Here is a 26,102-nt window from a genome sequence, read left to right on the forward strand (position 1 = left end):
AAGCTGCAAAACAAATATTTATTTTGTTGTAAATGCCCCACTGGTGTATCTGTGACTTTGTAGGAAAACTGAAATGTGTTTTACTTTGTAAACTGGACTTTGAAGCTGATTAAGTAACTGTATTTGTACTGTGCCCTACATTTCTTATTTTGATAGTGAGGATTAAGCAATAAGATTTCAGGAGTAAACATTCACCTTTGAAGCTTCATTGACACGAGGATGTGATAACTAGAAAGTTAGCTCTGGCACATTCAGCAATCTTCTGATGAGGGTGAGCTTTCACCCTCTGCCAATAGTTGCCTGCAATCAGCATTGGGACTTGGCACCTCAATCCTCAATGTGCCAATTCCCTTGCTGCCTGGCATCTTTCCCAGGCTGATTTTTTAAAAGAAAGGTTAAAGGGTACTTTTGCAACATCTGAATTTGGTAATTTCCCCAGGCCCAGAGAAGACCCGTTTATGTAAATATCCTACATACCTGCAAACCTTGTGCAATTTCAGCTCTGGTGCAAACTGGCTGCCCATTTTGAGTACAATTCTCAGTTGAGACCAAGAGCTTGCCTGGTGACAATGAATGTCTTCTACCTCATGTAGTTTAATATTTTTGTACCCATTCATAGTAATATTCACGTCTGCAGCAATAAGCTGTGATGTAAAGATAACTGAATTTAAATAACTTGGATAAGAAATTGGAATTCTCAACAGAAATTGAAAATTATTAAGTCTACATTACTCTTCTGGCATTAACGCCATGTGGAATTTGCATCAATGCAAAACTCGTATTATATTAATCATCTTCACCACATTGTGGTAAAACTGCACTGCTGATTAAGGCTGAAGTAATGATTCAAGTTGTGTTTTGTAGAAAAGCAGATATTCCCACATTTGATTTCGGATCTGTGCTGAATCAGTTAATCTTGACCATACTACTATTTAGGTTATTCCAATTGAGCTCAGTACCCATGGATTTATGAAAGGAAATTTTAAACCAGGTTTCCCACACCTGCCCAACTGTGAATGTATGTGTAGGTTGGCAAGAAAAATGATTGGTCTGGGCTACAATGCTGCAAAGTTGATTTCTCACGAGAGTCTGCAGACAAATGGCCAGAACTGCACCTTGGCAGCAATGGTCACATTTCTGAGAGAAAGAGAGAAAATTGGAAGAAAGGCGAGAAACCAAGCATTCATTACCCTTAGTGTAAACTGCATGTGATGTTGTATGGTCTGTAAATGATTTCCAATAGTGCCCACTGTGGTTAAAGAGTTATGTTTAAACATCATTTAATACTTAATGTTTGGTTGGGTGCAGCCAGTTTCTGAAGCTGACTTTCTGAGATTACCCTTTAATATGTTTCTAGTGGAAAGATGCAAGAGTGGCATAATCTTGGTAGTAAAATTACCATAAGAATTGCAATGGTTCAAGATGCCCTGTTACCACTTTCTCAGGACAACCGTGGCTGGGCAATAAATGTGGGTTTGTCACTGTTGCTCACATATGATATCATATCATAGAACTTACAGTGCAGAAGGAGGCCATTCGGCCTATTGAGTCTGCACCGGCTCTTGGAAAGAGCACCCTACTCAAGGTCAACACTGCCACCCTATCCCCATAACCCAGTAACCCCACCCAACACTAAGGGCAATTTTAGACACGAAGGGCAATTTATCATGGCCAATCCACCTAACCTGCACATCTTTGGACTGTGGGAGGAAACCGGAGCACCCGGAGGAAACCCACGCACACACGGGGAGGATGTGCAGACTCCGCACAGACAGTGACCCAAGCTGGAATCGAACCTGGGACCCTGGAGCTGTGAAGCAATTGTGCTATCCACAAGGCTACCGTGCTGCTGCACAGATTTTAAAAAATATAGTTTAGTTTAAGACGGCAAAATTAGTAAAGTGTATCTATCTATATCAACTGGTATCTGGTGAAGAACGGGGCACAAATGAGTTGTGTAAACTTGTAAGCTTTAAAGTCTAAATTTACAGCTGAGTATGGCTAGTAATAGCAAGACAAGCTAGCACCTATAGCATTGCATCTCGGAGTCAAAGCCGAGGGGAGGAGAAAGGGAGGGAAAAGAGGAGAGAAGGAAAAAAACTATTGTGATAGCGTATCTATAACTTCATTTTTGTTTTAATTGTTGATCATTGGTGAGATGGTAAACTGAAGAATATATTATGAATCCATTAAGCTAAAATTGAATGGTGCAAAGAATAAAGCCATCTCTGACAACTGGATCTTTGGCAGTTGTGCCTTGAACATTTCTTTAACACACTGAATTCTGAATTTCATTTGCACTTGCCAGAGCCATGCCCTGGTTTAATTACTTATAGCAAGTGTAATGTGAATAACGTTTAACTATTAGTTAATGCTCGCCACCACCTTCTCAAGGCCCACCACCTTCTTAAGGCCATTTAGGAATGGACAACAAATCCTGGCCTAGCCAATGACACCCATATCCCCATGAATTAATAAAAATGCTGTGTAAATGAGACAGAATAAATTTATTTGCAGATGACCTTTGTAATGAATGGTACCTTTTATTGAAATATGACAACTCTAGTAATTAGTTTTCAGAAGCTTACAGTTTTGCTTTGTAAATTGGAATTTCAGTATTTTTCCTCCATATATGTCTCTCCATCACTTGGAAAAGGATTATTTAGTGTTACTGTGGAGGATTTAGATTTTCACAAGAGACTAATAAAGTCCTAATCAGTAACATTGTAAATCTTCAGTTACTAAGGCACTTGATCATCTACTAAATATTCTTAGCCATGTTGTAGCCAGCATGAATCTTTGAACTGAAATTAAGTTCATATCAAGGGCACACATCACAGGGCATGAACATGTGCCAATCAATTGGTGACGTACCAGTGTTAGTTGAGTTGTAGTGGAGAGGCACTAAAGAGGGAAGAATTGCCAATGCTATAATTATCTTGCTCCTAGCAACCAGTCAGGGAGGAGTTGACAGAAGTTTGGGAATAATGCAGTTGCCTGCCTTTGTTTAAAATTGACTACAGGGTTGAAGGCGAGAAATACTTGGAAGGATGTAGGTGACCCAAAAGCAGTTTCTGGGAATTTCCATGGTAAAACCACAGGCTACATTTAATCTATTTACTGCAAAATAGCAGACTGCCTAGGAGCATTTTTCTTTCACTATAAGGAAATGCATATCCCTCAATCTTTTGAGGATATTCTGTTTATAACTGTAATCTTCTATGATGTGGAGATGCCGGCGTTGGACTGGGGTGAGCACAGTAAGAAGTTTTACAACACCAGGTTAAAGCCCAACAGGTTTGTTTCGATGTCACTCGATGACATCGAAACAAACCTGTTGGACTTTAACCTGGTGTTGTAAAACTTCTTACTGTAATCTTCTAGTAATTTCTTACCTATTTTCTTCTGTCGTGCAGACGTTGGTTCATGTTGGCAAAAGCTCAGGTTTTATCACTGTAGCACCGCAGTATTTCAGCCCATTAAAGATTCAAACTAGCAGCGACATCACTTCGATGCAGTAACCGAGATGTTTCTCTTTCAATTTGGGGGTGAGGAGGAAGAAACTTACTGGAGAGATCCAAAGGGTAAGGGTTTTATATACAGACAAAATAGTCATACTGGAGTTGATAACTTTCAAGTAATCAAGAGCAGGTATTCCTCTGCTTTTAACCTGCCAGAAAAGCCTGATGATCTATTCATCCAAATTGGGGAAAGAAATTTGAGGGCTTATTCTTGGCTTCGTATGGAGTGAAGCTGATGAACTGTGCTTCGGTCACCTTTTAAGAGTAGGAACAGTGGTCCCTCTAAGCAAGGTCTTCAATTTGTTATGTATTTTGGACTTCTTTGTGCTGTTAGCCATGTTCTCTCATCATATTCAGACTGATCTGTTGCAGCTCGAGGAGGTACAGGAGAGTCAGAATTTCATTGTTCCACTCTGAGTTGAAAAGAGGATTTTGTAAAACAAGTGGAAGGCCGCAGCTCGGAGCAGCTAATTTATCCAGCCCCCATTGTATCAGATGTGCATTTCTAGATTAACTTGCAGTAAATGAACAGACTTTGAAGGATTCAAATAAATGGTCTGAGTAGGTGTTGTATTGAATCTAAAATGAGATGTCAGCTGGATTTTTTTTCTTTCCAACTTAAAAAAATATATATTTTTATTGAAAACTTTTCCATTATAACAAAATAACACTTGTATAATATAAAGCAGATGCTTCAAGTTACACTGTACATAGTACATAATCAATAATCAAAAACCCATTCAACCTTAACCCCTGAACTTTAAAATTCCTCTAACAACTGACGGTGACTAACTTTTTTTTTAAAAAAAGGAAATGAATGGCTGGCGTCTTAGGTAGAGCCCTTCTACCTACTCCCTCATGGTGTAGTTGACCTTCTCTAAATGTCGGAACTCCTTGAGGTCGCCCAACCAGGCCGTGGAACTGGGCAGAGTAGAACACCTGCACCCAAGCACAACCTGCCTCCGGGCTATTAACTAGGCAAAGGCAAGGACATCCGCCTTCACCCCGGAAATGCAGGGGCTGTTTAGCACAGGGCTAAATCGCTGGCTTTGAAAGCAGACCAAGGCAGGCCAGCAGCACGGTTCAATTCCCATATCAGCCTCCCCGAACAGGCGCCGCAATGTGGCGACTAGGGGCTTTTCACAGTAACTTCATTTGAAGCCTACTTGTGACAATAAGCGATTTTCATTTTCAAATGGCCACCAACGGACAAGGCTCCAGTTCGACATTTAGAATCACTGACATGGCATTGAAAAAGGAGACCCAAAAGCTTAACAATTTGGGACGCGACCAAAACATATGGGTATGGTTAGCCGGCCCCCTGGAACACTGCTCGCACCTGTCATCCACCTCCAAAAATAAACCACTCACCCTCGCCTTGGTCAGATAAGCCCTGTGCACCACCTTGAAGTGGATCAAACTATGCCGAGCATAGGAGGATGTGGAGTTGACCCTGTGAAGAGCCTCGCTCCACTCCCACCTCATCCAGAATAGGACCCAATTCACCCTCCCATTTCATCTTGCCTCATTCAACGGAGCTGACTCCGCTGATAGGATCTGGCTGTAAACCCAAAATCCCCCCACCGCACCCAACCAAAGATAAAATCCTTTCAGAAAGGGAGGACGGTGGTGCCACAGGAAATGAAGGAAAAACCTTCCACAAAAGATTGCGAATCTGGAAATAGCTAAACAAGTTGGTCCCAGAGAGTTGAAATTTTTCCTTCAGCTCCTCAAATCTTCCCTCCACAAACTGTTCTCAACCCTGACCAAACCCTTCCTCCCATGACCTGAACGCTGAGATTAAGTCCACTGGCACAAAGAGCTGATTACTGCAAATAGGGGCCAACAACGACATGGAGCTACATTTTAAAATGCTGCCCACTGCTTCCAGATTCTCAGGATGCACACCACCAACGGATTCAAGGAAAATCTTGGAGGAGAGAATGGAAGCGAGGCAGTTACTGAAGCACCTAAACTAGAGCCCCAACTGTTTTGTTATGCTCTTGACGTAGCATAAGCTGCTTCCTTGATGTACACTCTGACAAAGGAAGGTTCAGACTTGGAGATAGCTTTAACACATTTATTAAACTGTTAACAATTCTCCTACTTGGATTCGACTTTCCTGTTAATCCTGCTATAGCCACTCAGACTAACTAACCAGTCTGCTACAATCCACGTGGTGGGTATGATGTGTTTCAATCAACCCTGCCTGTATTCACTAAGTGTCTCCACTGGAAAGAGACTGAGCATGTGTGCTGTGTCCTTTTATATGGGTTGGTGTAATGCCCCCCTGTGGTAGTGTCACGCCTGGATGTGTCTTGAATGTCCATTGGTCATGACCTATCCTATTGGTTGAATGTCTGCGTGTCATGATGTCTCTGGTGCTCCCTCTAGTGTTTATCTAGTCTTAGTGTATTTGCATTAACCCCTTGTGTATTTACAGTGATGCAGATCACCACACCTACAACTCTCCTCCATTTGCCCGTGTACGGAACTCTAGTTACAAAGCCACCTCAGCACAGGGCGGCACAGTGGTTAGCACTGCTCCTTGCAGAGCCAGGGGCCCGTGTTCAATTCTGGCTGTAGATCACTGTCTGTGTGGAGTTTGTATTTCTCCCCGTGCCGACGTGTGTTTCCTCCGAGTACTCCGGTTTCCATAGATGTGCAGGTTAGGTGGATTGACCATGCTAAATTTTCCCTCGTGTCCAAAGAAGGTTAGGTGGGGTTAGTGGGTTATGGGGATAGGGTAGGATGGGCCGAGGTAGGGTGCTCTTTCGGATGGTCGGGGCAAACTCGATGGGCCAAATGGCCTCCTTCTGCACTTAGTGATTCTATGATTTCTCAACATTGGCCCGCACAAATAAAAGAGGACACTAATTTATCAACTCTAATAACAAAGGATTTGGGAAGAAATGTGGGGAGACACTGAAAAATAAATAACCTCGGGAGGGCATTAATTTTAATAGTCTGTACCTTGCCCACCAAGGACAGGGGGAGGTTATCCCACTTCTGCCAGTCAGATTTGACCCCATTCACCAGACTAACATAATTAAATTAATGGAGCGAGGCCTGATCATGGGCCACCTGGATTCCCAGATAACAAAAGCTAGATCTGGCAATGTGAAAAGGCAACATACCCAGATCGGCTGCCCTCCCCAGGGGGTTAACCGGAAAGTATTCACTCTTGTCCGAATTTAACTCCCACCCAGAGAAGGAACCAAAACTCTTAATCATAGAATAATGAATCCTCAGTAGCTTCATTATCTCATCCATTTTAAAAATAAAATATTTTATTCTAAACATGTGTAAAAAGAAAACTAGTAACATATACAACACACACCACAACCTCCGAATCAGGAATGGAAGCTAGCAACTTGTTAATAAAATTCGGTGCATATACATAATTTAATTTATAATCTTTATTGTCACAAGTAGGCTGACGTTACTGTGAAAATCCCCAGTCGCCACATTCGGCACCTGTTCGGGTACACAGGGAGAATTCAGATACATTAACCAGGACGACCGAGTGCCTGTCAAGGACCCACTGACGATCACGTCTGCCACAAGGATCAGCCAAAATCCTAACGGCTGAAAATTGAACCCTTTTATTGATCAAATTTGCGCGACCCTATCGTCGAAGCCTGAGTGAAATACTTGACCCTCATCTCTTCTGCTACCCGCAAATGAGTGTCCTGGAGAAACGCCACATCACCATAAAAAATTTAACGGTGAGCAAATACCCTCTAGCAATTCACTGGGCCATTCAACTGTTCCAGGTGACCAACTGAATTAGAGACCCCCACCCCTCCAAATCCGGAGTCAGCCATTTCCACTCAGCCGGATCACCTAATAACTACTTTGAGAGTACAGTCACCAGGTCCACCCAAAATGGTTGCCAAGCCCAGCAGCAAGACAGAACAAAGAAAAAAATCTGTAGTCACCATCAGCAAACTATTCCTGTTCTCCTCCTCTCCCCCCCCCCCCCCCCCCCCCCCCCCAGTAAATACCACACCCAAATGAACATACAAATAACAGTGAGGTGAACAAAAAACACTCTAACCTAGTTCTACTAATCCTAACCCAGAACAGAACGAAAAAGCTCATTATCTAAAACCAAACTAATATAATGAGTGGCAACCAAACCCACCACTCCACTGCCTTAAACTATCTCTTTGGCTAGCAGGGTGGCCATTGCCCAGAGTGAAGAAAAATACCAACAGAAAAAACAAAACAATAAACAAAACCTTTAAAATATCGAACTCGCAACAGGAAACTATACATTTCCCATAACGGCTGTAGCACGAAGAACAAAATTCCCCATAAAATTAAGCCCCCCCCCCCCCACCCAAATACAACTTTCAAAACACTTATCCCACACAAGAACAAAGAAATGCGAACATGCACAAGAAATCCAACAGCTCCCCATTTCCACACACCCACCCCCAACATCCAAAAACCTCACAGAAACCTCCATCAACTCTCACCCAGCCCATGTTTTTTTTACAAAAGAATCTGCCTCCTCCGACAAATTGAAAAAAATTGTAATTCGCCTCAAATGTCACTCTGAGCCGTGCCGGGTGCACCATCCCAAATTGAACCCCATTCTTGTACTGGGTGGCTTTTGCCCTGCTAAACACTACCCACTTCCTTGCCAGCTCCACACCAACGTCTTGAAGCCTGATGGCATGGCCTTCCCATGTATGGTCGTAATCTTCCTTAGCCCATCTCAAGGCCTGTTCCTTATCCTGGAAACTGTGGAACCTCACAATAACAGCTCATGGTGGTTTGCTGGGAGGGGGCTTCTGTTGGAGTGTCCGGTGGGCTCGATCTAACTCGGAAGGGGACATGAATCCACCCTCCCCACACCATCTTCCCAAACATCTTCAAAAAGTATTTCGTGGGATTTGGACCGGTCATTCAGTCCAGCAACTCCACAATCCGAATATTCTGCCTCCTGGAACGGTTTCCCAAATCACTCACTGCTTTATTCACACTGGCCATCGGAGACATTCAGCTTCCGCAGAGGCAGTCTGGTCGCTATGTTGCGAGAGAGCCACCTCCACGCTCTTAATCACCGAGCCATGCTTTTTTACAGACTCGTTGGTCTTCTCCATGCCGACCGAATGAAGCCAGGACATCTTCCATCGACTTATAAGGTCCTCAGCCACAATCCGCCGTAGCTTTTCAAATTCAGTCACCAGGATGCCGGTCAGCATCTCTGCTGTTAGCGGAGTTGCCCGAGTCCCAACAGCAGCCTCTGCCATTTTCTCCACAGAAGAGCCCCGAGAAGCCTCCAATTCCGTTGACTAATTTCTGCCGTCAGGTTTCTTTGCCCTGGACTTACTGGACGTTTCTCTTATGTGGGCACCTTATACCAGTACTCAAGTGAGGCGGCCCGGTAGCACAGTGGTTAGCACATTAGTTCACTCTCAGGTTCGATTCCCAGCTTGGGCACTGTCTGTGCGGAGTCTGCACGTTCTCCCCGTGTCTGTGTGGATTTCCTCCCACAAGTCCCAAAAGATGTCTTTGTTGGGTAATTTGGACATTCTGAATTTTCCTTCCGTGTACCCCAACAGGCGCTGGAATGTGGAGACTAGGGGATTTTCACAGTAACTTCATTGCAGTGTTAATGTAAGCTAAATATTATTATTATTATTTTAAACAAAAATGTCCCCAGCAACTGGCCAAAAAGGACTAAAATTACAATACCATAGCGGGTGCATCTTGTGTGCGTCTTCCCCCTATATGCTGTCACCAGAGGTCCTTCCTTTCTATTTTGATGTCCACCATTACTATTTGTCTATGAATTCTTTAAGAGGATGAGGGCAGTATAATTCCTGGAGTCTACAATTTCTATGGCATCAACTGATTGAAAGAGCATCAAGAGCTGGAAATGACTTTTCAAAATAAAGTCCAAGAGTTTTCAATAGCTTGAAAATCTGTGTATTTTGTTACATGCATTTAGATGCAAGAGATGCGAGAGTGATATTTTCAGACTCTGCACAGTCCTTTTATAATTCTGTTGACCTAATTTTCTTGCCACAGCCCAAACAATGTTTCCCCAAAAGGAGATGGTTCCGACAGAATTCAGACCACCCATAATGGGTGTGTTTTCAAACAATGGTTCATTGAGGGTGGAATCTTTTTGTTACAAAAATATGCTTACAATAGCTGAAAGCACATTACAACATTTCAAAATGGCCATTGCACAAAGTGCATAATATTCATATTTTCTACACTGATCATGTTGCATCCCGAGGTGCTTCAATACAATCCAAGAAACAGACGTTTCAAAATAATGATTACGAAGGGTGCAATGGTATTTTAAATTATCTACACAAATCAAGTTGCATTCTGAGTAGCTTCAATAGAATTGTGATATATGTAATATTCACTCTTTACATACAACCAGTTCTATACAATTCTCCTCCCTTTGGTGCGCCATGGCTGGAAGGTCTAAGAAAGCAACCTTTCCCCAATGCGCTTCTGTGGCGGCTGCCCCATGTTTTAGTGCGTCCTTCAGCATGTGGTCCTGAGCTTTGGAAGTCTTCAACACTGGACCAGGGACAGCTCTTTGCAATGGAAGACCAGTTTCAGGCAGATCAAATAGTGTCTTTCACTGGTAATTGATGATCCTCCAACTACAGTTGCTCTCTGTGCATCCTTGGAAACAGCCCAGGTGGAATATTGAAACTTTGAATATTGAAACAGCCTCTTCCATCGGGCAAAAGATACAAAAGTCTGAGAACATGCAGTGACAGATTCAAAAACAGCTTCTTCCCCCGGGCTGTTACCAGACTCTTATGGACTGAACTGATCTCTCTACACATCTTCTCTATTGTTGTAGCACTATACTCCATAACTTCACCTGGTGCCAATGTATTTACATTATGTATTTATCATATGTCCTATATTTTTCATGTATGTAACAATCTTCCTGGACTGTACGTAAAACAATATTTTTCACTGTACCTTGGGACACGTGACAATAAATCTAAATTACTGCCCATACTGTCAATTATCATTGCAGTGTTAAAGGAATGCTATAGGATGAGCTTTAACAACCAATTTATAGTGCTGTTAACATTAAAAAAACATCCAATGGTGCTTTATAGAAGTGTATCAGTTACAAATCTATCACCGAACCAAAGAAGGAGTTATTAGGAGTAATGCCCAAAAGCTTGGCCAAAGCGATAGGAAGACCTACAATTTGTGAGGAAATTTGCATCTCTATATTAAAATTTCATGATGTGGAGATGCCGGCGTTGGACTGGGGTGAGCACAGTAAGAAGTCCAACAGATTTGTTTCAAATCACTAGCTTTCGGAGCACTGCGCCTTTCTCAAGTGAATGAAGAGGTAGGTTCCAGAAACATACATATAGACAAAGTAAAAAATGCAAGATGCAAGATTTGTGGGCAGCACGGTAGCATTGTGGATAGCACAATTGCTTCACAGCTCCAGGGTTCCAGGCTCGATTCCGGCTTGGGTCACTGTCTGTGCGGAGTCTGCACATCCTCCCCGTGTGTGCGTGGGTTTCCTCCGGGTGCGCCGGTTTCCTCCCACAGTCCAAAGATGTGCAAGTTAGGTGGATTGGCCATGATAAATTGCCCTTAGTGTCCAAAATTGCCCTTTGTGTTGGGTAGGGTTACTGGGTTATGGGGATAGGATGGAGGTGTTGACCTAGGGTAGGGTGCTCTTTCCAAGAGCCGGTGCAGACTGGATGGGCCGAATGGCCTCCTTCTGCACTGTAAATTCTATGATTCTATGATACTTTGAATGTGAGCATTTGCAGGTAATTAAGTCTTTACAGATCCAGAGAGAGGGGTAATCCCAGGTTAAATGGGTGTGAATTGTCTCAAGCCAGGACAGTTGGTAGGATTTCGCAAGCCCAGGCCAGAGGGTAGGGGGTGAATGTAATGCGACATGAATCCAAGGTCCCGGTTGAGGCCGTACTCATGTGTGCGGAACTTGGCTATAAGTTTCTGCTCGGCGATTCTGCGTTGTTGCATGTCCTGAAGGCTGCCTTGGAGAACGCTTACCTGAAGATCAGAGGCTGAATGCCCTTGACTGCTGAAGTGTTCCTGACTGGAAGGGAACATTCCTGCCTGGCGATTGTCGCGTGATGTCCGTTCATCCGTTGTCGCAGCATCTGCATGGTCTCGCCAATGTACCACGCTTCAGGACATCCTTTCCTGCAGCGTGTGAGGTAGACAACGTTGACCGAGTCGCACAAGTATGTACCGCGTACCTGGTGGGTGGTGTTCTCGCGTGTAATGGTGGTACCCATGTCGATGATCTGGCATGTCTTGCAGAGATTGCCATGGCAGGGTTGTGTGGTGTCGTGGTCACTGTTCTAAAGGCTGGGTAGTTTGCTGCAAACAATGGTTTGTTTAAGGTTGAGCGGTTGTTTGAAGGCAAGTAGTGGGGGTGGGGGTGGGGATGACCTTGGCAAGATGTTCATCTTCATCGATGTCGTGTTGAAGGCTGCGAAGAAGATGTCGTAGTTTCTCCGCTCTGGGGAAGTACTGGACAGAGCTTTTTGTTTTGAAAAAAAATTTGAAAGTTGGCTGACCTCAAGATCAGGATTGCCATATGAGCACTGTTGGCAAAGCTATGAGTTTTTCTATTCTTTAATGGGATGTGGGTGTTCCTGACGAGGCCCAGCATTTGTTGTTGAACTGGTTCAGCCATTTCAGAGGGCAACTGAGAGTCTACCACATTACTGTGGGCCTGGAGCCACAACTGGGTAAGGATGGTAGATTTTGTTCTCCAGGGCATTAGTGAACCAGATGGGTTTTTACAACAGTTGATAGTTTCAGCATCGCTATTATTGAGACTAACTTACAATTTCAGATTTTGTTAATTGAATTTAAATTCCACCAGCTGCCCTGGTGCAATTAGAACCCATTTCCCAGAGAATTATAATAATCTTTATTATTGTCACTAGTAGGCTTGCACTTACACTACAATGAAGTGACTGTGGAAAATCCCCTAGTCACCACGGCGCCTGTTCGGGTGCACTGAGGGAGAATTCAGAATGTCCAATTCACCTAACAAGTACATCTCTCAGGACTTGTGGGAAGAAACCAGAGCACCCGGAGGAAACCCACACAGACATGGGGAGAACGTGCAGATGCTGCGCAGACAGTGACTCAAGCCGGGAATCGAACCTCAGACCCTGGCGCTGTGAATCAACAGTGCTAACCATTGCTATCGTGCTGTCCATTGCTACCGTGCAGCCCATTAACCTGGGCCTTGGATTTCTGATCCAGCAACATTACCAATATGCCACCATCTCCCCTGAAGAAAGTATAACCTCAGGCTTCAAGCGGCCTGATCTTCATTGTTTTTGATGAAACCAAATGTGAGAAAAGAAATGTAACCTTTGTTTGGCCAGAACTTGCCATCTCACCTGTGTTGAAATTCAGATAAGGAGGACAATCACCATGTCATTAGAAGTAGTATATATAGAGCAGTTGAACATTTCCCTCCGGGTATTCAGATAAAGGGACATAATGTAGTCAGTTATTATTCTAGTCAAAAGAAAAATGCATCAAAACTGAATTCCTTGCCTTTACTTTGTTTATATTGCTCGCCTGAGTTTTGTTTCCCTAAACATTATTTCCTGAGCTGTAGCTTTGCTGCCGTATTTGCTCTTTATCTCCACTCCCAATCTCCTCATACATGGCAAAGTTTTCAGATGGGATTGGATTAGATTGGATTTGTTTATTGTCACTTGTACCGAGCTACAGTGAAAAGATGGTTCTGCGTGCAGCTCAGACAGATCATTTCGTACATGAACTGAAAATACATAATAGGGCAAATATAAAATACACAATGTAAATGCATACACATAGGCATCGGCTGAAGCACACACAAGTGTAGTACTACTCGGTAGAGGAGATGTGTGAAGAGATCACGGGCTGGTTTAGCACAGGGCTAAATCGCTGTCTTTGAAAGCAGACCAAGGCAGGCCAGCAGCACGGTTCAATTCCCGTACCAGCCTCCCCGAACAGGCGCCGGAATGTGGCGACTAGGGGCTTTTCACAGTAACTTCATTTGAAGTCTACTTGTGACAATAAGCCATTTTCATTTCATTTCATCAGATCAGTCCATAAGAGAGTCATTTGGGATTGAAAGTCATCACACTCTTGTTTTCTACTCTTAAAATTATGTAATTCCTAACCTCCAATCTTGCCTTCCTCCTGCAATTTACAAGCTTTCAAGAATCTAATTATTACTTACTGTTTGGCCTTATCTTTCAATTGCTTATTAATTGGCTTTCTGTACTGTAATTGGTAGAGGTGCTGTCTTTGAATTGAGACATCAAGCTGATGCTCTACCTATCTGTTCTTCCTATCCCATGCATTGTTGATATCATCTGGCATATGCACAGGAAATTTGGCATAGACCTGGGTGTTATTCGTTCTCAGCGATAGTTTGAGATGAGGTGGATTGGAGTGCCATTATTATCAATTAGAGACTAAGTATTTTTGCAGCCTTTTTTGGGGGGGGGGAAATACTTTGGGGAATTGCTTTGCAATTGAATTGGCAAGTGATTATATATCTTGAAATAAGATTAATGTTAATAGAGTCATGTATTAAACTAGCATGTGAAAGTGTAATGGAATGATCTGTCCTTACTTTTCCACTTGTATTCACTGCTTGATTTATTTTAGAGTATGCATGAAAAAATCAACGGGAGAACGATTTGCACTGAAGATTCTCCTTGACCGCCCAAAAGCAAGAAATGAGGTAAGAATGTGATGTTTTAAAAATACATTTTCATAATATAAATTGCAATTACTTCACATACTCAAGTAGAGTGTCTAAAACTAAGGCCTGGATTTTCCGCAGTGGATAGAATTCCTACAGTGCAGAAGGAGGCCATCCAGCCCATGAATCTGCACCAACCCTCTGAAAGAATACTCTACTTAGGCCCACTCCCCCACCCTATCCCTGTATTCCCACCTAACCTGCACATCTTTCGCCTGTGGGAAGAAACCAGAGGACCCGGAGGAAACCCACGTAGACACGGGGAGAACACGCAAACTCCGCACAGGCAGTCACCCAAGGCTGGAATTGAACCCGGGCCCCTAGCACTGTGAGGCAGCAGTGCTAACCACTGTGGCAAGCCATTGGCCATCGGCGTCAGTGGGCTTTTGTGTGGCTCACCTACCCAGCTGCCGGGGAATTCATTTCAAGAGATGGACTTCAACGGGACCGGAAGGTCCCACCAGTGAGAAGTGCCATAAATCATACCCTAAGTTTTTAGCCGAAAAGTAGGGGGTTAACTTTTACACCTCATTTCAAGGGGCTGAAATCCACCCTCTCCCATTGTCTCACTTTAGCAGAGTTGCCAGGTTGGAGACTGTTCCCACCATTCCTGGACCCAAAATAAGTACAAAAGGCGCCAAAAGGTATTTTTATGTTTTAATTTTAATTTATAAATGGAGGCCAACATTAATTTGTGTAAGTTAAATTCATCAAATTAATCAAAAACAAAAGCCATATATACAAATGTATACAATTTTAATTTGGTTTTCTCCATATTTGCTCACCATTGGGCTGGTTTGAGTGGCTGGCATATCAACATTTTGGGGGTCTCATCCATGTTCCCAATACAGGCCAATCTGGGATGCATTCTTTTGTCAATGTTTGATCGTAAACGACTAAGTGTGATAAGATTGTTATCAAGTTCTTGGTCTTCTTTCGAAGTACAAAATTGTTTCCCTTCTTAAACCTGGTTACACCATCCAGGTCTGGCTTTGAAATCTGCAATTCCTAGTTTTCTCGCTTGTTTTGGGACAACGATTTGGATAGATTTACGAGAAACTGAGTCCAATCTGGCAATTTTCATTGACGTATTTTGCAACTTGATTTTCTAAACTGTGGCCACATGCTAGGCTTTCCTCCGCACATTAATTCTGCACACTGCATCAAACTAGAGTCCCAGGCAAACGACACTAACTCACAACGACTTTGGCAGGGCCTACACAAGATCACAGGCTCTAAAGCAAGGCCAGGCGGAATATCTGGGGCTGGAGCATCCCTACCCGATGATCTGAACAAGTTCTATGCCTGTTTTGAGCAGTCAGCCAATGCATCAGTGCCACCCGCCCCAACAGCCCTGGACACACCCATACCCACTATTACAGCCTCAGAGCAGCCTTCTTGAAAGTGAATCCGCAGAAAGTGACTGACCCCAACGGAGTCCCTGGGCGAGCACTCAGAGCCTGCGCAGACCAGCTGGCGAGTGTATTCGCAGATATCTTCACCACCTCACTCCTCCGCTCTGAGGTCCCCACCTCCTTCAAGCCCCCCCCCCCCCCCCCCCCCCCCCCCCCCCCCCCCCCGCTCCGAAGTGGGGATGGTCGATAGCTTTAAGTTCCTGAGGGTCACCATCACCAACAGTCTGTCCTGGTCCACTCGCGTTGATGCAACAGTCAAGAAAGCCCAACAACATCTCTACTTCCTATGGAAGCTAAAGAAATTCAGCATGTCTGCATCGACTCTCTCAAACTTCTACAGATGTGCGATGGAGACCATCCTATCCGGCTGCATCACAGCGTGGTATGGCAACTGCTCAGTCCAAGATTGCAATAAACCGCAGAGTGTGATGAACTCAGCTCAAGGCATCACACAAGCTTGCCACCCCCACATTGATTCTGTATACACCTCCCACTGCCTCAGGAAGGCAGACAGCATTGTCAGAGACCCCACCCACCCAGGCATTGCCTTCTTCCAGACCCTTCCATCAGGCAGATGGTACAGAACTCTGAAGACCCTCATATCCAGACATAGGAACAGCTTCTTCCCCACAGCTAAAAGATTCTCAATGACTCCCCTCGGACTGATCAGTTCTGAACACTATTTACGACGCCCTATGCTGCTCTTGCTCATGTATTTGCTTTGTTTGGCCCCTTGTTCCGCACTGTAACCAATCACTGTTTGTCGATGTACCATTTGTCAATGTTCTCTGTTGATTTTCTTTTGTCTACTACGTACGTACTGTGTACGTTCCCTCGGCTGCAGAAAAATACTTTTCACTTTTTCGGTACATGTGACAATAAATCAAATCAAATCAAATTTATTCTGCGACATGTGTCAAAGCAGTATTGAGAGCTTCCTGCAATCATTAACATCCTTCTCTAATATCTTGAAATCTCAAGCTGTTGCACAATTAATTGTTTGCACTCCAATTTCAATGACTTTAAATTCTAACTGTGCTGTGTATTCTTCTTGATACTATGTTGCCATATTAGAGGGCAGTACTGGGGGGAATGCAGCTCGCAAGGTGGCAACCTTGAGAGCCCATGTTGATGTATGCAGACACGAGCAGTTGAATAGCTAGCTTTGATGGTGTGCTATTCTATAATTATATCAGTGAGTAGGTTTGCACCAGGAAACATTTGAATTCAGTGGCAAATAGGTGGTAAGTACAAAGAGTTGGATTGTTTTGACCAAACGTCAGAGGTTGACTTACTCGAGTACATTTATGTGGATGTATAAAATTATTCAGGAGGGTAACAGTCTGGACAAATTGTGGAACCACTCAACACAATATGTAAAACCCGTTATGAAATTTTACGCTTAGGATCAGTGGGAGATCCCTTTCTTTATGAAGCAGCAAAAGGATTCTCTCCCTCCTCTCGAGATTCATTTCAACAAGACTCCTAACGTTTTTGCTCCATGCTCTTTTAATTTGTGGGCACCAAGATGTAATGAGCCATAGATGCTGATGTGCAGGTCACAGCTTGACTTTGCAGTTGCTGTTCTTGTTTTGAAATCTCTGATTTTCGCCCGTGTTTAAATTTAGAGTGCTAACTGGAATGTTTGACTTGAATGTGAGATTCTGTGTTAATGCCAATAATTACCAGACGGAATACTGAAGAACATCTTTACTACTGTCTGCCTCAGGGGGGGGGATCAAGTTCTGTTTGAAATTGTTCTGTTTTGTCTTCTCACTTGGATTATGTTTGCCTCATTAAGGCGGAGGAGCTATTACGAATGTTTGTATATTATTTGTTCCTCCACCTTAATGAGGCAATATACTGAGAATGATCATTTAATGGGTAGAAGCCAGTCTGTTCTCAATTAATGCTTACACCTCCTGTATTCTTACACTCGATTGCTCCTTAAGGTTTGCAAAGAACATGATCATAGGCAGTATTTCTAAATATGGTATTGCTCCGTCCCGAGTGTTGATGCTAACAGCACTAAGACCATTGGAAACCTATTCCCCTTTCCCAGGCAACAAAATAAAGCAGTGGAATGCAAATCCTTCCTGTCTTCGCAAATTACAGTGTAATTTCCCGTTCGGGTAATGGAAAACTATTTTAACAGTGTCAGTGAGTAGAACAAGAAGGATGCAATCCTCATGACAATTAAAAACTGCCCCACCCAAAGACAACAAAATAAGCAGGGTCAATTTTAGACTTTTGCATAACAGCTTACTTCTCAAGGATCCTGATAAAGACTTCAAATAGCTGAAAAGCAGCGATACCTTAAAGTTAAAATGGACAGACAAAGTAAGCAATTCATCTATTTGTTTTCACCATGTACATTGCTTCGTCGGGCAGCACGGTGGCGCAGTGTTTAACATTACTGCCTCACAGCGCCAAGGAGTCTGGTTCGATCCCAGCCCCAGGTCACTGTTCATGTAGAGTTCGCACATTCTCCCCGTGTCTGTGTGGTCTCACCCCCACAACCCAAAAGATGTGCAGGATAGCTGGGTGGCCATGCTAAATTGCCCCTTAATAAAATAAAAATGGTTGCTTTGCTCGGTTGGGAATATTGGTCGATGTATATGGATATGAGATTGAGCAAGACAGAAAATGCTGCAAGTGTACAGCAAAGCATTCCATTTTTTAAAGTTCATTCATGGGACGTGGGCATCGCTGACTGGGCCAGCAATTGCCATTCCCTAATTATCCTTTAGGGGTAGTTAAGAATCGACCAGCTGTGGATCTGGAGTCACATGTAGGCCAGTCAGGAATCCTTTGTCAGCACTGTGATGCTGCTGGTCCTGCTGAATGTTACCAGCAGTTTCTGTTTTCATTTAGATTTCCAACACTTGAAAAATAAATCCTTAATGAAATGTTTAGTTTGGGCAATGAGTGATAAAATTGCCTTGCATTTGTGACTTTACAGAAGAGACTGCAGCATAAAAGTTATTTGCTGCTGTATAGGGAGAAAAAACTGCACCGGTTTCTTTACATTCGTAATTTGACATTTACCATGCAGACACGGAGAGAATGTGCAAACACCACACAGACAGTGATCCGGGATCGAACCAGGGTCCTCGGTGCTATGAGGCAGCAGTGCTAACCACTGCGCCACCGTGCCGCTGTCCATTTTTATATTTCTGCTGCAAGTTATTCCTCTGTCTCATTTCCAGGTTCGACACCACCTGATGTGTGTGGGCCACAGTAACATTGTTCAGATTATTGAGGTTTACGCTAACAGCGTTCAGTTCCCCCATGAATCCAGTCCAAGGTACGTCTCGGTCGCAATAACTAATTGGAAGGGGAAATTAACTGTCCGTTAATTTTACGCAGGAATTGTGGTTATATTAAGCACTGAAGTACTTGGCATTGTGAATTAGAAAGCACATTAAGCTAGATTGTTGATGTGGACATTGGTTCAATACCATTTCTGGCTGATTGGATATTTGCTTCCTCTCTGCCATCCACAGGGTCCAATTTGAAAAGTAATTTGGGCAGCCTCAACCTAGCACTTAGTGGTATCCTTAATTCCCAACAAATTAGATATAAATTTAGTCTTGTCCTGGATTGTTCTGTAAAAGATTTTCTAATTCTTCATTCTACGGCAAGTACAAAAATGGAACATTGTTCAGCTTCTGCAGTTTCTTACTCATGTTTTTTTCTCTTTCTTGTGTATCCTCAATTACATTTTCCCTTGTTTTCCTTTTCCTTGAATTCTTGTGGTCTTGATTTTCTCATTTTCGTTCCGCTTTCTTCCTTTACTGTATTCTACTTTCAATTTTTTGAATATATGTTTTATTATTTAAATACTTTTGCCACTAAATGCTCATAATTTCATAATCCACAGGCCTCGGCTGCTAATTGTGATGGAGATGATGGAAGGTGGGGAGCTGTTTCACAGAATCAGCCAACACAAGCACTTTACAGAGAAAATGGCAAGCCAGGTTACTAAACAGGTGAGAAATGCTTTATTCTTATGGATGGAAGTGCAATAAAACTGTCTGGTGGTAGAAAATCACGTTTCCTAAAATGACCACAGGCCCAGGAGATGTGTGCTCTGCCTTACTGGGGACCATAGGGGATTGAGAGAAAGAGAGAGACCGACAAAAAGCAGAATTAAGTCGTGAATATTAATAGGGACGTTATGCAGGTAGGTGGGATCAGAGTTGTCCAAGCATGGATCTTTTGCTAATTTACTTGACAAACTTGAGGAATGTGGGTGATGTGAGCATTGTCCTATGCCTGGCTACTGCACTTGCATATCATTTTACAGCATGGAAATTCTATGCTGGTGTTTTATGCTCCACACAGGCCTCCTTACTTCATCTCGCCCTGTCTGTCATTTTTGGGGGGGCTGCCAAGCGACATACTCCAAATTTCTGCCAGTGCTACTTTTGAACATATTAGGACGTGCACAAGCAAATTTTATTCTCTAATTTTTCTCTTTATGGCATTGTGCTCTTAAATTCATTTTTTTTTAATAGTGATTCAGGGTATGTTGGCGTCGCTGGCTGGGCCAACATCTATTGCCATCCCCAATTGCCCTTGAACAGAGATATTTGCTAGGTTATTTCAGAGGGCATTTACGAGTCATCCGCATTACTGTGGGTCTGGAGTCACATGGAGGCCAGGCTGAGTAAGGATGACTGATTTCCTTCCCTAAAGAACATTAGTGAACCTGATGGGTTTTTAATGACAAATGACGATGGTTTCCATAAGATGATAAGACATGAGAGCAGAATTGGACCATTAGGCCCATCGAGTTTGCTCCGCCATTCAATCATGGCTGATGTTTCTCATTCCCTTTCTCCTGCCTTCTCCCCTGATCCCCTTATCAATCAAGAACCTATCGAACTCTGCCTTAAACACACTCGGTGATTTGGCCTCCACAGCCTTCTACGGCAAAGTGTTCCACAGATTCACGACCCTTTGGCTGAAGAAATTCCTCCTCATCTCTGTTTTAAAGGATTGTCCCTTTAATCTGAGATTGTGCCCTCTGGTTCTAGTTTTTCCTACCAGTGGAAACCTCCTCTCCACATCCACTCTATCCAGGCCTTGCAGTATCCTAAGTTTCAATAAGATTCCCCCCTCATCCTTCTAAACTCCAACGAGTACAGACCCAGAGTCTTCAACCGTTCCTCATACGACAAGCTCTTCATTCCAGGGATCATTGTTGTGAACCTCCTCTGGACCCTTTCCAAGGCCAGCACAGCCTTCCTTTGATATGGGGCCCAAAACTGCTCACAATACTCCAAATTGAGTCTGACTAGAACCTTATTCAGCCTCTGCTCTTGTATTCTAGCCCTCTCGACATGAATGATAACATTGCATTTGCTTAGCGACATGGCGGGGTTTCTCAGACTTGAGAAAATTACATTCGCCTTGAGGGGTTCGTTGCAGGTGCTTGCTCGGCAGTGGCAGCCGTTCATCGACTTCTTTGAGAAAGATTAAGATGTCAGCAAGGGGAGGGGGGGAAGGGTGGCATGGGAGAGACGGGTGAGGGCAGTAGAACCAACGGAGGGGGGCTGAGGAAGGTGGCAATGTGTATGTAAGCCATGTTGGCTGGGGTGTGTGCTTGGGAGGCGGGGGGGAGGGGGGGGTTGCTTATATTGCTGTGTTTTTGTTCTTGCTGAAATTTGATGTTTAAAATTGTTAAAATTATAAATGTCTCAATAAAATATTTTCTTAAAAAAAACATTCAATTTGCCTTACTAACTGCCGACTGAACCTGCCCGTTAATCTTAAGAGAATCTTGAACAAGGACTCCCAAGTCCCTTTGTGTTTCTGATTTCCTCAGCATTTCCCCATTTAGAAAATAGTCTATGCCTCCATTCCTCCTTCCAAAGTGCATAGCCTCTCACTTTTCCACATTGTATTTCATCTGCTACTTTGCCCACTCTCCTAGTTTGTCCAAGTCCTTCTGCAGCCCGCCTGCTTCCTCAATACTACCTGTCCCTCTACAGATCTTTGTATCATCTGCAAACTTAGCAACAGTGCCTTCAGTTCCTTCTTCCAGGTCATTAATGTATATTGTGAAATGTTGTGGCTCCAGCACCGACCCCTGAGGCACACCACTAGTCACTGGTTGCCATCCCGAAAAAGACCCCTTTATCCCCACTCTCTGCCTTCTGCCAGTCAGCCAATCCTCTATCCATGCTAGGATCTTACTCTTAACACCATGGGCTCTTAACTTATAACAGTCTCCTATGCGGCACCTTGTCAAAGGCCATCTGGAAATCTAAATAAATCACGTCCACTGGTTCTCTTTTGTCCAACTTCATTGTTACCTCCTCAAAGAACCCTACCAGATTTGTCAGACTTGATCTCCCCTTGACGAAGCCGTGCTGACTCAGTCCTATTTTATCCTGCACTTCCAAGCACCCCGCAATCTCATCTTTAAGATGCGGAACACCACTAGTTACCGGCTGCCATCCTGAAAAGGACCCCATTATCCCCATTTTTGGCTTTCTGCCAGTCAGCCAATCCTCATGCCAGTACCTTACCTTTCTTGGCCATCATTAGATTTTTGTTATTTAACTTGCCGCTTGTCAGCCCAAGCCTGGATATTGTCCAGGTCTTGCTGCATTTGAACATGGTCTGCTTCGTTATCTGAGAAGTCACAAATGGTGCTGAACATTGTACAGTCATCTGCAAACATCCCCACTTCTGACCTTATGATGGAAGAGAGGTCATTGATGAAGCAACTGATGATGATTGGGCCCATGACATTACCTGAGGAACTCCTGCAGTGATGTCCTGGAGCTGAGATGATTGACCTCCAACCACCACAACCATCTTCCTTCGTGCCAGGCATGACTCCAACAAGCAGAGAGTTTTCCCCCTGATTCCCATTGACTCCAGTTTAGCTAGGGCTCCTTCATGCCATACTCAGTCAAATGCTGCCTTGAAATCAAGGGCAGTCACTCTCCCCTCACCTCTGGTATTCAGCTCTTTTGTCCATGTTTGAACCAAGTCTGTAATGAGGTCAGGAGCTGATTGACCCTGGCGGAACCCAAACTGAGCATCCATGAGCAGGTTATTGCTGAGTATGTTCTGCTTCATACTCCTGTCAATGACACCTTCCATCACTTTGCCGGTGGTGGAGAGTAGACTGATGGGCACTAAATGGCTGAGTTCGGTTTGTCCTGTTTCTTGTGTACAGGACACACCTGGGAAATTTTCCACATTGCCGGATAGATGCCAGTGTTGTGGCTGCACTGGAACAACTTGGCTAGGGATGCAGCAAGTTCTGGAGCACAAGTCTTCAGTACTATTGCCGGGATATTGTCGGCCCATTGCCTTTGCAGATGGATCATCCACTCTGCACTTATTGCTGAAGGTTGTTGCGAATGCCTCGGCCTTGACTTTTGTACGTATGTGCTGGGGTCCTCCATCATTGAGGATAGGGACATTTGTGGAGCCTCTTCCTCCAGTGAGTTGTTTAATTGTCCACCACCATTCACAGCTGGATATGACAGGACTACAGAGCTTAGATCTGATGCGTTTGTTGTGGAATCGCTTGGCTCTGTTTATAGTTCCTATTCTTGGTCGTAGCATCGACATGGGTGGTCCAGGACAGATTGTTGGTGACGTGTACACCTAGGAATTTGAAGCTATCAACCATCTTTACCTCGGCATATTGATGCAGACAGGGATGTGTACGACACTTCGCTTCCTGAAGTCAGTGACAAGTTCCTTAGTTTTGTTGACATTGAGGGAGAGATTATTACTGTTGCACCACGCCACTAGGTTCTCTATCTCCGTCCTGTATTCTGACTCATTGTTTGAGAACTGACCCACTACAATCGTGTCATCAGCAAACTTGTAGATGGAGTTGGAGCTGAATCTTGCCCCACAGTTGTTTGTGTGTGTATACAGGGAGTATAGTAGGGGGCTAAGAACGGAGCCTTGTTGGGCCCTGGTATTGAGGGCTATCATGGAGGTGGTGGTGTTGTTAATTGTGATCTATGGGTCAGGAAGTTGAGGATCCAGTTGCAGAGGGAGGAGTCCAGTCCTAGGTTTTGGAGTTTTGATATGAGCTTAGCTGGGGTTATGGTGTTGAAGGCGGAGCTGTAGTCAATAAATAGGAGTCCTTGTTGTTGAGATGCTCCAAGGATGTGTGTAGGGCCATGGAGATAACGTCTGCTATGGTGGTATGCGAATTGCAGCGGCATGCGAATTGCATCCCTCAGACTCTCTCTCGGGTCTAAACACTTCACATGCAGTGCCTAATATGTAAATAGCAGCGATTTGCACAAGGTTTCATAAACACCAATGTGCTGATTGACCATTCAATGGAACTTTGGCAACGGTTGAGAGGTGAGCCTGTTGCTAGGGTACAGACCAAGAACTCTCCCTCTTCAATAGTGCAGTGGGTTATTTTACATTCACCTCATCAATGTAACAAGTAAATGTGAACTTAGTTTAACATTTCATCCAAAGGGCCAGTACACAACAATCCCCAATGAGACACTATAATGTTAGATATACTATCTGACTAGCCAATTTTTAACTTGCCTTATGAAAATAGAATTACTTATTTTAAAATACTACATTTGAAGTATTGTTTAATGCTTAATTTTAAATGGACTTGGATTTCTTTTTCTGGATTTGTGTTAAAAAAGTTAAAAATTTAACCTAAATTCTGAAATATTTATAGGCCCCTAATACACGTTAAGGAATGCAATTTGAAAACATTCACACAGGCCAGTGAGGTAAATGTTTAACAGAACACATGTTTATTGTTACACCAACTATAAAAATAAAACCTACATTTTGTGTAGTGTTCCTATCTAAATTCCATTACTTTCAGTTAAGGCCACTGGCATCTGAATCCAAAGATTGTGGGTCTCAATCTCGGCTGGTATTGAGAACACGCTTCCACTAAAGATCCTTTGGCTCTCATGCAAGAATTACTTTACCATTCTGCCTTATTTCTTCCCGTCCAAACCAGATTAACTTGTTCACTCTATTGCTAGTGTTAGAACATAGAACAGTACAGCACAGCCCACGATGTTGTGCCAACCAGTTATCCTAATCTAAGATCAACCTAACCCCTTCAATTTACTGCTGTCCATATGCCTGTCCAAGAGTCACTAAAATGTCCCTAATGACTCTGACTCCACCACCTCCACTGGCAGTGCATTCCACGCATCCACTACTCTCTGTGTAAAGAACATCTCCCCTATACCTTCCTCCAATCACCTTAAAATTATGTCCCCTCGTGACAGCCATCTCCGCCCTGGGAAAAAGTCTCTGGCTATCCACTCTATCCATGCCTCACATCACCTTGTACACCTCTACCATGTCACCTCTCTTCCTTCTTCACTCCAGTGAGAAAAACCCTAGCTCCCTCAACCTCTCTTCATAAGACATGCCCTCCAGTCCAGGCAACATACTGGTAAATCTCCTCTGCACCCTCTCCAAAGCATCCACATCCTTCCTGTAATGAGGTGGCCAGAACTGAAAACCCAATATTCCAAGTGTGGTCTAACCAGGGTTTATAAAACTGCAGCAAAACCTCATGGCTCTTAAACACAATCCCCCTGTTAATGAAAACCAACACACCATGTGCCTTCTTAACAATCCTATCAACCTGGGTGGCAACTTTTGAGGCATCTTTGTACGTGGACCCTAAGATCATAGAATTTACAATGCAGAAGGAGGCCATTCGGCCCATTGAGTCTGCTCCGGCCCTTGGAAAGGGAACCCCACTTAAGCCCACGTCTCCACCCTATCCTCATAACCCCACCAACCTTTTTGGGCACTAAGGGCAATTTAGCATGGCCAATCCACCTAACCTGCACATCTTTGGACTGTGGGAGGAAACTGGAGCACCCGGAGGAAACCCACACACAACCGGGGAGAACGTGCAGACTCCGCACAGACATCGACCCAAGTCGGGAATCGAACCTGGGACCCTGGAGCTGTGAAGCAACTGTGCTAACTACTGTGCTACCATGCTGCCCTCTGTTCCTCCACACTTCCAAGAATCCCGGGCGAGATTCTCCGACCCCCCCCGCCGGGTCGGAGAATCGCCGGGGGCTGGCGTGAATCCCGCCCCCGCCGGTTGCCGAAGTCTCCGACACCCGAGATTCGGCGAGGGCGGGAATCTTGCCGCGCCGGTTGGCGGGGCCCCCCGCGCGATTCTCTGGCCCGGATGGGCCGAAGTCCCGCCGCTAAAATGCCTGTCCCGCCGGCGTAAATGAAACCACCTACCTTACCGGCGGGACAAGGCGGCGCGGGCGGGCTCCGGGGTCCTGTGGGGGGCGCGGGGCGATCTGGCCCCGGGGGGTGCCCCCACCGTAGCCTGGCCCGCGATCGGGGCCCACCGATCCGCGGGCGGGCCTGTGC

At 44.2% G+C, this 26,102-nt stretch overlaps 1 protein-coding gene across 9 annotated transcripts in view; it reads left to right on the plus strand.

Annotated features, from left to right (window-relative positions):
• mapkapk5 (MAPK activated protein kinase 5) overlaps positions 1 to 26,102 on the plus strand; it is a 157,537-nt gene that overhangs the window by 55,302 nt on the left and 76,133 nt on the right. For 8 of the 9 annotated variants that reach the window (XR_011936579.1, XR_011936515.1, XR_011936569.1 and 5 more), the window contains 3 exons: positions 14,202 to 14,277; positions 18,923 to 19,020; positions 19,597 to 19,705. Coding sequence is in view for 2 of the 9 variants with exons in the window: in XM_072485046.1 (XP_072341147.1) it covers positions 14,202 to 14,277; positions 18,923 to 19,020; positions 19,597 to 19,705 (283 nt within the window). In the remaining 7 variants the exon portion in view is untranslated. Of the gene's footprint in view, positions 1 to 3,457; positions 3,585 to 14,201; positions 14,278 to 18,922; positions 19,021 to 19,596; positions 19,706 to 26,102 lie in introns of those variants that run through there. The other variant, XR_011936573.1, reaches the window with a different exon arrangement.

Source organism: Scyliorhinus torazame, chromosome 1 (genome assembly GCF_047496885.1).
Source record: "Scyliorhinus torazame isolate Kashiwa2021f chromosome 1, sScyTor2.1, whole genome shotgun sequence".
Classification (NCBI taxonomy): Eukaryota; Metazoa; Chordata; class Chondrichthyes; order Carcharhiniformes; family Scyliorhinidae; genus Scyliorhinus; species Scyliorhinus torazame.